At 40.5% G+C, this 15,097-nt stretch overlaps 1 protein-coding gene across 6 annotated transcripts in view; it reads right to left on the reverse strand.

Annotated features, from left to right (window-relative positions):
- GAPVD1 (GTPase activating protein and VPS9 domains 1) overlaps nucleotides 1-15,097 on the reverse strand; it is a 79,541-nt gene that overhangs the window by 14,692 nt on the left and 49,752 nt on the right. For 3 of the 6 annotated variants that reach the window (XM_059143545.1, XM_059143546.1, XM_059143544.1), the window contains exons 10-18: nucleotides 14,558-14,731; nucleotides 12,750-12,890; nucleotides 11,531-11,665; nucleotides 10,945-11,064; nucleotides 7,042-7,119; nucleotides 6,570-6,940; nucleotides 5,103-5,190; nucleotides 4,049-4,129; nucleotides 542-664 (exon numbers count right to left, since the gene is read on the reverse strand). In XM_059143545.1, coding sequence (XP_058999528.1) covers nucleotides 542-664; nucleotides 4,049-4,129; nucleotides 5,103-5,190; nucleotides 6,570-6,940; nucleotides 7,042-7,119; nucleotides 10,945-11,064; nucleotides 11,531-11,665; nucleotides 12,750-12,890; nucleotides 14,558-14,731 — 1,311 coding nt within the window. Of the gene's footprint in view, nucleotides 1-541; nucleotides 665-4,048; nucleotides 4,130-5,102; nucleotides 5,191-6,569; nucleotides 6,941-7,041; nucleotides 7,120-10,944; nucleotides 11,065-11,530; nucleotides 11,666-12,749; nucleotides 12,891-14,557; nucleotides 14,732-15,097 lie in introns of those variants that run through there. The other 3 variants (XM_059143548.1, XM_059143547.1, XM_059143549.1) reach the window with 2 other exon arrangements.

The raw sequence follows: 15,097 nt of genomic DNA on the forward strand, positions 1-15,097 counted from the left end.
GATCCCAGCGTCCTGGGATCGAGTCCCACATCGGGCTCCTTGCTCCGCAGGGAGCCTGCTTCTCCCTCTGACTCTGCCTTCCACTCTGTCTGCCTGTGCTCGCTCTCACTCTCTCTCTCTCTGACAAATAAATAAATAAAATCTTTAAAAAAAAAAAAAAAAAAAAAAAAAAAAAAAAAAAAAAGAATCATTTGCTCCTCTGATTGAACAAACCAGGCACTCCTATGTGGAATTTTCTTTTTTCCAATAAAAACATGCAGCATAGTCAATGTCTTTTTCTCTTATGACTTTAACAACGTTGTCCTTTCTCCAGCTTACTTCACTGTAAGAACACAGTATATAGTAACATATAACATGCAAAATACGTCTTAACTGACTGTTCATGTTGTTAAGGCTGCCAGTCAATAACAGGCTATCAGTTGTTAAGTTTTGGGGGAGTCAAAAGTCTAACTATGTGGGAGGTTGGTGCCCCTACCCACTCACCCCCACACACACCCCACTTCAGGGTCAACGGTATTCAAATCTTTATCATGATGATCACCTGTACTTTCATAGCTCGCCATTGCTCCTTCACTGGGGCTGGTTCGCTTAATGGCATTCCTGTATTTGTCCAGAATATCCTCAGCGACCTGAGCTTGCGCACTGAGTCTAGGGCTGGGATCATCTGCAGGGAAAGGAGAGTGAGAGAATCAGTTCCCCTTGGTTTGTAGCAATTCTGATGTTAGTACGACACCAGTAGCATAATCCCAAAGGCGGATTAGGAGGTATGACTTAAAAAAGAGCACATATCTCGGTGTTAAGAGGCACCATGCAGCTGCCTGCTCATCCCGCTTCGCGGTCTCAGGGCTTGCCCAAGCACGGAACTGGGAGGATTAGCTCCACCTTCTCATCATTGCCAAAATTCTGCATGACAGTGTCGGGAAGCTCAGCGCAGACTACATGGGTGATGGATTTCTAAAGCGCTTCCGCTCAAGTTACTGTTATTATCAGTTCATGCTGACAGAACTTCCAACAGTGCATCTTTATATGCAGATTCATGTATGCAGACATCTCCATGCTAAAGGAGGGGGAAGTACCGAATTTAGAATTAAACCCTTTTAAATAGTAATTATTTTTTTTAAAATGCCTTCCTCCATTCTTCCTGCATGACTCTCTTTCTACACATTTACAGCTCCGGGTATCAGTACTCTGTCTTACTGAATCTCATGGTGGCACTGCACCGGCTAGCAGAGCGCACTTTTGTGCGTGCGATGGTGTGAGAGGCACTCCGAGAGAATCTAGCCACCGCTGGAACGTGCTGGAATTGTACCCAGGGTACATGGAGAAAAAGTTTACCACCATCACAGAGGTAGCACTGTTTACTGTCAGGACCATTATCCTGTCAGCAAAATCGGTGCCTCAAAATATGTCCCTGGAGTCTAAGATGTTAAGAGCCATCAAGGCAAAGGGCTGCTACAGATCTATGGGACAAAATCAAGTTCTGTAGTGAAACGCAAACTCCTCAGGGAGATGTAGACCAAGAAGGTAACCACAAGTGTCCACATGCTGGTAGAATCCCATTTTTCAGAAAGTCTAAAAGCACATAAAAAAAAAACCCACTAGGTTTTGTGTCTGTGTGTGTTTGTGTGTGAATAGCAGCTAAAAATAATGGCAGCTAACATTTACTGAGCACTTATTGAGCACTTACCACGTGCCAGGAACTGTGCTAAGCACCTTATATGTACAATCTCAATTAATCATCACAACGACCCTACAGGGAGGTATTGTAACCACCTCTATTTATGGACGAGGAAAGCAGGTACAGAGAGGTTCAGCAGTGTGCTCATGGGCTCTTCTGTTTCCATGGGGGAAAAAAAATTTAGTATCCATGTCTCTGTAAAACTGCAGTCAACTGTAGAGAGAGAGGATTTCCAAACTAATTTAATCTTTCTGCCGTAATGGTATTAGAATGCATGAGAAGAGAATCCTAATAAAATCCGATCTTTAAAATGTAAACCGATAAAACTTTTCTATCATTAGAAAATCTTTCTTTGGAGGGGAAGTACTTTTTTGCTATTGGTTTTGAGTGCTGCTGAGCGTTCTGAAAAAGGAACAATAAAATTTGGCTAACCATAGGGAATGCCATAACGTTGCTTACAACCTTTATTTCTAAGTGATTAATAATTTTATCCCAGAAAAGAAATGAAAACAAAATATGCAGTATATACGAAGCTGTGAGCAATATTTTCATCATAAAAAAACTGGATACAATTCAAGTATCCAAAGGCAAGAAAACATTCAGAATGTTATCAAATCATATGACAGGTTATTTGTGAGCCAATACAGATTATTAAAACCAACCATGTCTACTAGAAACTGGAGAGGGTTTATGAACTAACATTTAGTAAAAGAAGAATATAAAATTACACAATACTCTGATTCAATCATGAAAAAGCCATGTACTGATATGGAAAGATTGGGAAAGAACATGAAAAAAAGGATAGGGTGACTGCATTATGGACAGACTGTTAAGAAATTTCCCTTCATATCACTTAAAAGTTGATTTAATGATAATCTCCAACAAGTCATTAATTAAGACTGGGCAGAAATTTCTGCACTAGTAGGGAAGCTAAATTGCCTGAATCAAACACAAAGAAAATGAGATAAATACCTTATGGAAAAACCTACTCTCCTTAGCTCCTAGATTAGGCACCAAGAACCAAGAAAAACGTTTGCCCAAAGACGCAAGCAAAAAATTAATTTTTTTAATTTAACATTTAAAAAACACAAGATTTCCTTAAGAGTATTTCACTCCATAAACACTGGTGAACTCATAAACACTAGGAATGTGGTATATGTTTCCAACTCTTTTCAATCAGACCGTAGGCTCCTGAAGAAGAGGGGTCACGTGATTTGACTGAATAACCACAACACTTAGCACAGTGCCTGGCATGAGTCAGATGTTCAACAAGTATTTGCTGACTGAGTAAGATAGGCTTGACGGCTCTCAGCAGGGAATGCTGGCCTGGACACAGCACCTTACCACCCTTCATTCCAGGAGAGTCACGGCACCAGACAAAGCAGGGATGTATGCCAGAGACCATGGCAATATATCCAAATACATGCAACCAGATACCAGAATAACATGCATTAAAATGGGATTCTACCTGTACTACGCTGAGCTATTTGAGGAGGATGTTCTTTGGAAACCTATACCATTTTTTAATAAAAATCTTCATTTTAATGTAGTAGGATAACATAGTTGAAAATCAAGATGAGAAAAAAAGAGGTGAGAAATTAATTTCCAGTCTAGATGCTCTCCATCCGTCGGAAACAGTACAAAGCTATCCAACTCGAGGTGGGGTCACTAACACTACTTCTCAAACTCATTCCTATAAGGCTACTCATTCATAATGTGCCAAACAGAAGCTGCAAAAACACAAATGCTGAGTAAGGTAAGAACCCAATCCCTAGCTGTGTCTTCCTTGGGTCAGATAGCAATGTTAAAATGATTCAAGCCATAAAAAATTAGTGAAGTATATAAATTTATGGTACTGTTTGAACACTTTATCACAAAAAAAGGAAATGATTAGGTAGAACGAAATTTCACTGTGATCCTGAATAATCAAGAACAATCAAGAACTACAGAAGGGAATAAATTTAGAATTCTATGACGAATGTGAGAGAAAGCTATCTGACCAATGATCCAAAGACGGGGCATGCATCACACTAAAACCATCACCACTCTTCCCTAAGAGGCCCCATGTGGCATGGTCCCACTGGGACTTCGAGTTGTAGGGTATGCCTAGAGGCTCAGCAGCGGGGGCCTCATCAGAAACAGAAGTTATGATAATGAGGATGAGGATGGCGGTGGCAGTCTGCAGGAAGAGCACACGGAGGTTCCCTGCGGCCACCACCGGGAAGCCACAGAGCTATGAAGAACACACTCCCCACTGCACACACACAGACACACTCTTCTAAAAAGGCAGCGCTTACGGCGCCCAAGAAACAGTGCTATGAAATATGTGCTCTGGGAATGAAGGAGCCAGGAAGTCCACGGTCTACAAACCTGTGAGTGTTGAGAATCTGTCAGGCCCCACATCATCTTTGTCTTTTTCTTGTTTTTCTTTCTTTCTAAATGGTATAGGAGCTGGAAATTAAATAAAGTCAGTAGCGTGACACATAACATACTGCACTACTTGGAAGACAGCAGTCATTTTGGAGTATTAACTGGTGTGCCAACATTTCTAAGTGAAAGGAAGGTGAAAGTTTAAAAGCTAAGAAATCCTGAGTGTCAACGGATAACCATTCTTAAAACAGCACTGAAGGTTCTTAAAGAAGCTCTCAGGATCTGTTCTGGGGTCACCGGCCATAGGAAGAATGATTTAATTCGAATCTGTTGGGACTCAGTCAAAACCACTGCCTCTTCACCTCTGCTGGAAAACACCACATTCAAAGCTCCGAGCCTCAATCTCTCATCAAGGGGGCTTGAGTGCAGCTGAAAGCAGTGCCCCTCAGCTCCCGAGCGCCACGGTGCCGAGAAGAGGCCTGCAGGAGTAGTTCCCAGCCTCGCTCCTAGATGATCTCTCCTTGCAGAAGAGATGCTTTTGCCAACTCAAATCTCAGTATCTACTGCTACAATGCCAGGCTAGTCACCTGGCAAAAGCAAACAATTTTATACAACTGCCTTCCAAAATAAACACTTACTAATATTCAAAATAAAAACATTCTCAATGAACACAAAAAGTTGTTTACTCCAGGAATGTAAAGGATGAATTTTCAATGTTTAATTACCAATAGCATCCCTTTTTCCTGCAGTAATCATTAGCAATTAGTCAAAAGTCCCACGTTTACTCTTAATGGCATATAATATTTAAACAACCATGACCTGCCTGATTTCCATTTATGAAGCCACTACCACTTCCTGCAAAGAACAAGAACTATCATTTCTAAAGGTCTGCCTTTAGCATTCACCTGAGTGAAAACATTTTCTATGCTCTCAAAATGGCTACAAACTTAGGCCCGGCAAACCTCACAGATGAGGTGACATGCTGGCTCTCTGGAAGAGATTTGGGGGCTTTGCTTCTCGTTGCTCATATGACTCTAATATTTTATAAAATTACCTTTAGGCATGGCAGAAACAAAACGTTTTCTCCACCAAGGTCTGTTCCTGTCTGATTTCTCATCATCGCTATCTTTGCGTTCTTCAGTCTGTAGAAAAAGTTTGATGCTTTATTTGGAGTTGGACAGCAGGATAAATTACTAGGGAAAGGATTTCAGTTTGTCTGTGAAAATCAAAAACCACTCTTGCTTGTCTTAAAAGAAAAACTGTTCTTATTGCTGTACAGGAAACTTCTGAAACATGGAAGTATACCTTTTAGGCACCAGACTTTGATCTGCTTGAGGGTAGGTACTATCACATTAAACCAAATCGCAAGTAAACCAAAACCTTAACACAGAGCCTAGCACAGAGTAGGCGCTCAATAAACACTTCTGAAAGGAGTAAGCTTAATCACATGAAGTCTGGAGGGGTAGCAGAGATGAGACAGTAGTAGTAATAACAAAACTGAGTATGGACTGTGTGCCAAATACTGAATGCTGAGGATACATGTTATTTCATTTAAACCTCACAATAGCCTTAGGAGATAAATAATACTATTAAGTCCTTTTATAGACGTGAAATAAGGGGCTAAAAAAAGCTATCTCCCTATCTGCCCCCAAAGTTCTCTAGCCTGCCTGTCGCAGAGCTGGGACTCAAACCCAGATGCAGACAATTTCACAGTTCATGTTTTGATCTCCAATTAGAGTGAGTTATTAAAATCACATGTCTGGGGCGCCTGGGTGGCTCAGTTGGTTAAGCATCTGCCTTCGGCGCAGGTCATGACCCCAGGTCCTGGGAAGTCCCACATCGGGCTCCCTGCTCAGCGAAGAACCTCCTCCTCCCCCTCCCTCTGCCTGCCGTTCTGCCTACTTGCGCTATCTCTGTCGAATAAATAAATAAAATCTTAAAAAAAAAAAAAAAATCAGGGGTGCCTGGGTGGCTCAGTGGGTTGGGCCTCTGCATTCGGCTCAGGTCATGATCTCAGGGTCATGGGACTGAGCCCCACGTCGGGCTCTCTGCTTGGTGGGGAGCCTGCTTCCCCCTCTCTCTCTGCATGCCTGCCTCTCTGCCTACTTGTGATCTCTGTCAAATAAATAAATAAAATCTTAAAAAAAAATCACACATCAAAGAAGTGAGACCATAGTTCCTTTACTAGCCTATCAAGTGACCTCAGACAAATCATTTAATTTCTCATCTTGGAAACTGTGAGGTTTAAATGAAATTATATACAAAATTGCTTGGAGAAAAGTTCAAAGTGTCAAAAAAATGCAAAATGCATTACAAAACCAAAATAGTATAGGTTTCCCATGGGTTACCGTTGGGGACAAACTAGACTGACAGATCATCTTTTAAATCATGACCGCTGTTCATCCTTACTCTGAGATTTATATATACCGTGTTAATCTAACATATCAAGAGAACCTGGCAGTTAGAACATTAAAGCTGACCACAACCAGCAAAATTCTTCTAGATGGGTTGTGTCCCGTACCTCTCCTCTTGAGGAGTCCTTACTCGGGGATGAAGATGATGAGTGAGGTGCAGCCACCAAAGAAGTAGCACCAATGGCTGCGGCTGGAGAGAGTTCTCGCTCTTCATTCCCTGGACGACGGTTCCAGCTGGGGTCACTCATGGGTCGCCGAACAGATGACACTATATCAGAGCTCCTGCTGCGAACTAATCTCTCTGGGTAAGAATGCCTTTGCCTGAATGCCTCCATTTCTGCTGCAGTTAACATATGAGAACCAAAGTTCGGCAACCTGGCCTCATTTCCTCCCACAGCTCCTTCCAGGATTGGGGGATCTGGTGGTGGATGCGACGGCCTGGCATAATGAACCTTTGGCCTTACCACAGCAGAAGCTCCTAGAACACAGGGGAAAAGAAGTTTGCAACTGAGATACAACTGATTCAACAAAGGCATCAACAAAGGGTTAGGAGTCAAAAAGCTCATTTGACTAGTTTACCTTCATGTGAAGACAGTGGATCAAACATGGCAAGTACAGACTCGGACTGGGAAGGAGGAGAGGTCAGCTGGTGGGCGCCTAAAATAAATAGGCAAACTGTAAGACCAAATCAGAACTCATCACTCAGTAAGAGTTTCTACATAGTGATAAAGGTTCTAGCGTTCTTCCAGTTTTCCTTTCTTTTTTTTTCATTTAAGATTTATTATTTGAGAGAGAGAGCACACAGTGGGGAAGGGGTAGAGGGGGAGAGAGAGGGAGAGAATCCCTGGCAGACTCCATACCCAGGGCAATCCCCATGCAGGGCTTGATCTCACGACCCTGAGATCACAATGTGGGCTGAAATCAAGAGTCGGATGCTCAACTGAGTGACCCAGGGGCTCCCCCCGATTTCCCTTTTCTGATCAACAGAACTTGAGGGGCATGTCAGAAAAAAAGAGAATCTAATAAATATCATATTCTGATAACTTCAAATTCACGGTATGTTTTTACCTACACACATGGATTTTAATGACACGTAAGTGGTCTAGCATTGCATGTTAATCAGTTTTAATGGCCAAATTGTATTATAGTTAATGCAAACAGCAGAGCCAAAATACGCAGATCATCAAAATTTTCAGAATGTCACAACTGCCCTGAGGCTCACCTTCTTTCCACCTATAAAGATAAGGACAAAAAAATAATAATAATAATAAGGGCAGGAGTGCCTGGGTGGCTCAGTCAATGAAGCGTCTGCCTTTGGCTTAGGTCATAATCCCTGGGTCCTAGGATTGAGCCCCGAGTCAAAACTGCTTTGCCCTCGGGCGCCTGGGTGGCTCAGTGGGTTAAGCCGCTGCCTTCGGCTCAGGTCATGATCTCAGGGTCCTGGGATCGAGTCCCGCATCGGGCTCTCTGCTCAGCAGGGAGCCTGCTTCCTTCTCTCTCTCTCTGCCTGCCTCTCAATGTACTTGTAATTTCTCTCTGTCAGATAAATAAATAAAATCTTTAAAAAAAAAAAAAAAAAACTGCTTTGCCCTCTTGTCACTCCTCCTGCTTGTGCTCTCTTTCTCACTCTCAAATAAACAAAATCTTTAACAATAATAATAATAATAATAATGGCAATATTACCTAGAAGAAGTATATGTGCTCGCTTCGGCAGCACATATACCTAGGAGTATAAATAAAAAGTTGTAGATTTTGAAATTATTTTTTTTTCTTAAGATTTTATTTATTTATTTGACAGATAGAGATCACAAGTAGGCAGAGAAGCAGGCAGAGAGAGAGGAGGAAGCAGGCTCCCTGCTGAGCAGAGAGACCAATACGGGGCTCAATTCCAGAACCCTGAGATCATGACCTGAGCCGAAGGCAGAGGCTTAACCCACTGAGCCACCCAGGTGCCCACTTGCAATACGTATTTTGACTGAAGTATATGAAGCTGGCCTTACACAGATATGTAGTTAGAAAAAGGAAGATATTTTAATAGCCTTCTCAGATAACCGTGCACATTCTTCTATGATACAACACCGAATCCTGATTAGTATTTTAAGGTTAGCTACAATTAGGAATCAGAAACCAAATCAATGAACTTTTACTCTGTTACATTAAAATTAATTGGTCTGTCTTCTACTCTAAATGATTTCTATAACATCATATATTGATCACCTGGAAACTACTGATTCAATTAGATACGTAGATCCTCACATGTTGACACACTTCAATATATAATATCAAAAAATTATATTCTCATCAGAAAAAAAACACCAGTCTCATCAGAAAAGTCTTTAAATATCAGTAAGCTGTCAAGCTCATGAAGGTGAATACAAATTTTCTACAATTGTCATTTTTATCTGAAAGCCTGAATTTTATCACTGGCAACAAACTCTGCCAGTTGTTTTCCTTGAAGTGATAGGCTCCCTTGTTTAATTTTCAAGAAATGCCTGCCAAATACCCAAATATGAGTAACTACAGTTTGTCAGTCCTTCTTTCAAGTAAAAATGGTATGTCGTGAAAGACAAACAAGAGAAGAAACAGCTAGTTAAGCTCACAGCTCCAATAAGCATCTAAGTGTTTCTCTTTGAGATACTTTGCATTTCAGACTGCAGCAGAAATGCATTAGGAGGGGGCACCTGGGTGGCTCAGTGGGTTAAAGCCTCTGCCTTCGGCTCGGGTCATGATCCCAGGGTCCTGGGATCTAGCCCCCCATTGGACTCTCTGCTCAGTAAGAAGCCTGCTTCCCCCTCTCTGCCTGTCTCTCTGCCTGCCTCTCTGCCTACTTGTGTTCTCTGTCAAATAAATAAAAACAAAATCTAAAAAAAAAAAAAAAAAAGAAATGCATTAGGACTATTTCCGATTTCTCCAGAATTTTAAACAGATGTGTACTCAGGGTTCATATGTGATTAAATAATTTTTATTGCTTCATGAAAAATACTCGTACGTAAAACTTTTTTTTTTAGCTGGGAGAGAATATAGTGACTGCTCGCTCTGCTTCATGCTCAGGCCTGCCCCGGCCAATCTACCCACCTCTGCTTGTGCCCCATCAGTGCAAATGTCAATACAATGAAAAGGAAAATAACCTTTTACTACTATGAAAAAAGGTTTTGTGGGGCGCCTGGGTGACTCAGTGGGTTAAAGCCTCTGCCTTCGGCTCAGGTCATGATCCCAGGGTCCTGGGATCGAGCCCCACATCAGGCTCTCTGCTCCTTGGGGAGCCTGCTTCCTCTCTCTCTCTCTGCCTGCCCCTCTGTGTACTTGTGATCTCTGTCAAATAAATATAAAATCTTTAAAAAACAAAACAAAACAAAACAAAACCCATTTTTTATGAGAAAGAAAAAGTATCTAAAACTCAGCACATAAAACCACTGCCAGCATTCTGGTATTTCTTTCCTGTGCTTTCTCTATGATAGGTCTTTAATCTATTTTTTAATTTTTTAAAAAGATTTTATTTATTCATTTGATAGACACAGCAAGAGAAGGAACACAAGCAGGAGGAGTGGGAAACAGGGAGAAGCAGGCTTCCCGCTGAGCAGGGAACCCAATGTGGGGCTCCATCCCAGGACCCTGGGATCATGACCTGAGCCGAAGGCAGACACTTAGCGACCAAGCCACCAAGCACCCCTGATAGGTTTTTTAGTGTTTTATTGTATTACATATGAAATTCTTCAGGATAGATTTCCCAAGAGATACTATGTTCTAGCATTTCTAGAGTTTCAAGTTATTTCATATGCTTTAAAGGATTTAAAATAATATATCCACAAAACAGTCACATAAATTATAAGTGGGTACATCAAAATTCACTCAGCAATTCAATTTTTCAATCCTTAGGTTGTTTCTCATTTTCTGCCAATAGGGAAGCTATGAAGAACATCAATGTAAATGCTACAAAGAACATAAGACCTTCTGCATACACAGAACTGTTTCCTGATGACTATTCCTAAAGTAGGCTAACTGAACCAAATTTAGTTTGTCAATTTCCTTTCTTTTAGGGCCTGAACTCACGAGCAATGCAAGATCAAGACCTGAGCTGAGACCAAGAGTTGGATGCTTAACCAACTGAGCCACCAGGCACCCCTGGTTTATGAATTTTCAAGGCCTTACTTACGCACTGCCAAATTACACCCCAAAGTGCTCTACCAACTGATATTATCACAGCAAAATTATAAGACTGCCAGTTTGAATGTGATCATTTTTTTTTTTAAAGATTTTATTTATTTATTTGACAGAGAGAAATCACAAGTAGGCAGAGAGGCAGGCAGAGAGAGAGAGAGAGAGGAGGAAGCAGGCTCTCTGCTGAGTAGAGAGCCCAATGCGGGACTCGATCCCGGGACCCCGAGATCATTACCTGAGCTGAAGGCAGCGGCTTCACCCACTGAGCCACCCAGGTGCCCTGAATGTGATCATTTTAAAGTCATTCTCCTTTCCCCTTCTTACCATGAGTTACTTCATCCATGTCTGGACTAGTGACAGAATCTTTACCACCAAAATCAGAGCTGCACTCGGATCTCAGGTCTTCAATCTTATTGGGAATATCCTCAGAGGTTGCACTTATGCCTTTAAATAAATAAATAAAGTAAAAAATAAACAGCAAGAAGAACAAAATAACCACACGAAAAGTATATGAAGTTTGGAGAAATGTAAATATTCTCAAAATTTTTATGTCCCAGTGCTATACATGCAAGATGTTTGGTATCAGATCCTTTATTGTACAACTGCCTACATATGCTTACCTTGATTTGTACAACACAATCACAAGTATCATGTGGTATCTAAATACAGTAGCAGAGGCCACCAAGAACAGAATTAGGGAACACACACAGACTGTTTGCCAATTACTTCAACAGGCTCTATAAAGCCACACGTTAAGTTCTCAGAGATTTAAGGTTCCATGGAAATAATTCTGTTTCCTGGAATATTCCTCAACTCTTAAATAAAACATATCTCTTTGTTATCAATTTTATAAATGGAGAGGTGGGAACACACCTTGCAATCCTTATTCCTTAAAACAAGACAGACATACCCGACACAACACTGAGGCCTGGTGTGCTGGGGCGGGAACTGACCTCCCTGACATCTGTATCATCAGACGTGCTACCTAGTCCAGAGCAGCTCTCCAGCTCTTGTAGACGCTCCTCCTGCTTTAGATCCGGGGCCTCTAAACAGAAGACATGAGGTGCCACATTAGTGATTCTATTAGCATGCCACAGTTTCAGCTTGTGACCCACATGAGGGAAGCTACCAGAATGTGAATGAAATCATTGTAAACAGATTTCTAAGTCTGGGCCAGTTAGCAAAGTTGGTTAGATCGAGTGTTAAAGAAGCTGAGGTTGTGATTTTCATTTCAGTATAGGCCAGTTGTTGTGCAAAGGTGAAGACTCTGCCTGTAGATCACTAATCTCATAAAATATGCTATTGGTTAAGAAGTAAACTCAGTAAGAAAATACAAAATAGCTTAACATTAAACCAAACATTTTCTAAAAAGTAACTTCTACGGGCACTCAATAGACAGTAAGCTAATCCTACTGTCTCCTTATGTAAAGGGAAGCATATCTGAGTCCATTAATACTATAAAACATATCAGAATCACTTAATTATTCTTGAGCCAAGTAAATCAGACAGAATGTTATTCAGACACACAGTTACTTAAATTTGCATTCTGGTAGTTGACATTTCATTGAAAGCAAAGTTTTATCTTCATAATCAGAATACAAAATAAAGGAGAAATGTAATTTTTAAGAAAAGAGAAAGTACAAAACACTTTGTATACACTTATAATAATCCTGTACAAAATAATTCTCAAGACTTGAGAGTCTCAATTTCAGTATATTTCAAAAATATATTAGCTATCTTTTAAAGGGTCAAGTTCTCCCTGGGATGAATCTAGGCATGCTTACCAAGCATCCAACCGCTCAGGGTTCAAGTTGTACTGCTATTCCTATTTTGTGATGAGTTAGTGCGAGATACTGAACTGAGGGTCCCACACAGAACTCTGGTGAGTTGCTACCAAATACTTAAAAATAACTGAACACACAATCAAAAAGCACCTGCCATCTTAGCCTATGCCATCCAACACTGCATTTTTTTCTTGATGGACAGAAAATGCCCTAACTGTCCACCTGAAATTCTTAGTAAGATGGTTGTGTCACACTTGACAAAAATGTACAGAGTACAGAAATTAAGATACCTTATATTTAAAACTTCTGTGCAAATCAAAAAACAAACAACGATGGCATACTAACCTGAGTCACTTGGCAATACCTCTACACTCCAAGCTTCGCTTGTTGTCTCTGATATGGTAGAACCAGTGCAGGGGTCAAGAAGCACTGACCCTGAACCTGGCAGGCACAGTAAACTGCCTAACATGTTCTCTGCTGCTGCACCTGTATAACCAGTGGGGAGCAAAGGGTTAACGAAGATCCTGATGGAAAGAGCAGTGATAATGGAGAAGGACCAAACACTAAACTAAGGTCATCTCTACTCTATCCACCAGAAGGAAGCCAAAGTAAGTGTAATTTCAATCAATAGCACCACTAAAAACAAATTTCCCACTTTGGTCACAATGGCACAGCTTAAGCTCCTTTTTCTCAGTTTCCTCCTGTTCACCTTGGACTCTCCATAGAGAAAACATCCATCATTAGGGTCAAGTCATTTCAACCAGCTTTCATCTGGGTTTTGTAGTACATTTTTACATGTGTCCCTAAATACCTAAACTATATAGTCTTCACAGGGATTAAAAACACTCAAATGGAGATAGTTAACCACAGAAAGTTATACTGGCCAAATATGTTTTCTTCCAGCACATTAGCCACGTATTTAGAGCAATAAAATATATTTGCAGGGAAAAAAAAAATATTTGCAGGAAAATACACATCTCTGTAGCACGGATTCAACTGCAAATACAGCTCATTGCTCAAACAGCTTTCTGCCAGGAAATGTACTACTTTGGCCCCTGAAACAAAGTAATGCAAAACCAATGAAGAAATCTGTTTACACTACTTATAAAGACAAATAGAAAGGATTAAATATGATTATACACCCGTGTTAGAAATACTCAAGTTCAGGATGCTCCACGACATCTAACTATGCCTTTCAAAAGAACATTTCTACTGTAGTGCATAGGAAACTTTTGGCAAAAGATTACTGGTGAAAGTTACCGTTTAAAGATATATCATAAAATAATTACAAATAAAATAACGTCTGGAACTTGCCTAAACATAACAGGGGGGTAGGGTAAAAGGGTAATGGGAAAAGAGAGGAGACAAAACCTGCCACACGTCTACTTGTGCTAGTTGAAGCTGAATGACGGGTACAGAGAGTTCAATCTTCTCTCTTGGATTTGACTGAAATGTTCCACAATTTAAAGTGAAAATGAACATGCTGCTAATAGGACTGTATGAAATCTTTCAAAACTCACAAAACAGCAGTATCCTAAAGACGGTGAGTTTTAAAGTATGTAAATTGAACCTCAATACACTTGACATTAAAAAAAAAAAAGAAAAAACTATAGTCCCTCTTTTGGAACTGAATTAATCCTTCCAAAAGAAAATTCTTTTCTTTTTTTTCTTTTTCTTTTTTTTTTAAAGTAAGCTCTATGACCAACATAGGCCTTCAACTCAAAACCCTGAGATCAAGAGCCACATGTTCTACCGACTGAGCCAGCCAGGTGCCCTACTAAATTCAATTTTTAGAGAATCTCAGTACTATATTATTCTGAAAGACTTTATGGCTATAATCTATAAGAATTTTCATCTTCAGGTAAGGTATTTAGTCTCAAATAGAATATCATAAGAATATATACTATGCCCTGAAAACAAGAAGCTAATTCAGAAGACTTTTTTCTTTTTTGGCAGGGAAGGGGGAGTTAAATGCAGACAGGGAAAAACACTACCTATATTTAGGTAAAGAAAGAAAGACACAAGTGCCTTGTTACATACAGTTATCTCAGCTTCCCAGTCTGTCTGTCGGAGGCTGAAGTCCCTGCCCATGAAGGGTAGGTGGGTATGAATAACTAAACAGCAATCTTGCAGAAAAATTAAACAGCAGTTACCTGCAATTTCTTGTAAGCGATCTTCATCAATGTTAGGATCAAAATCACTTCCCAAGACATCTGTACTCCAGGTCTCACTCACTGTTTCTGATATATCTCTGTCATCTGTCAGTCCCATCATGTCACGTATTTCAAACTTCCTTAGCTTATCATCAAGATTATCTTGTGTTGTAGCTATCAAAAACAAAATTACGTACTTTAAAAATGGCAGCACAGCTATTTTTTTTAAATCAACTTTAAAGATACATATTTTCTCATGAACACTGAGCATGCAATACCAAGGCACTGAATCATCTCCCTGCGGATGTACGATTTCCCTCTCTGAACAAAGCTCAGCATATGGACCCCCATTTCTGATAGACTAACTGGGGCAGTGTGATTCTGATAACAAACTGGGATATATTTTCCTCTCCATGTATTTGCACAGGCTTTGTTACTTGCTTTGGCCAAAAGAGTAAAGAAGTGTGCCAGTTCCAAGGCTAGACCTCAAAAGACCCTTATAAACTTCTGCCCTTTTTTTCACCCTTGGTTCTGCCATGA

This window comes from Mustela lutreola, chromosome 12 (genome assembly GCF_030435805.1).
Source record: "Mustela lutreola isolate mMusLut2 chromosome 12, mMusLut2.pri, whole genome shotgun sequence".
In the NCBI taxonomy this organism is placed as follows: Eukaryota; Metazoa; Chordata; class Mammalia; order Carnivora; family Mustelidae; genus Mustela; species Mustela lutreola.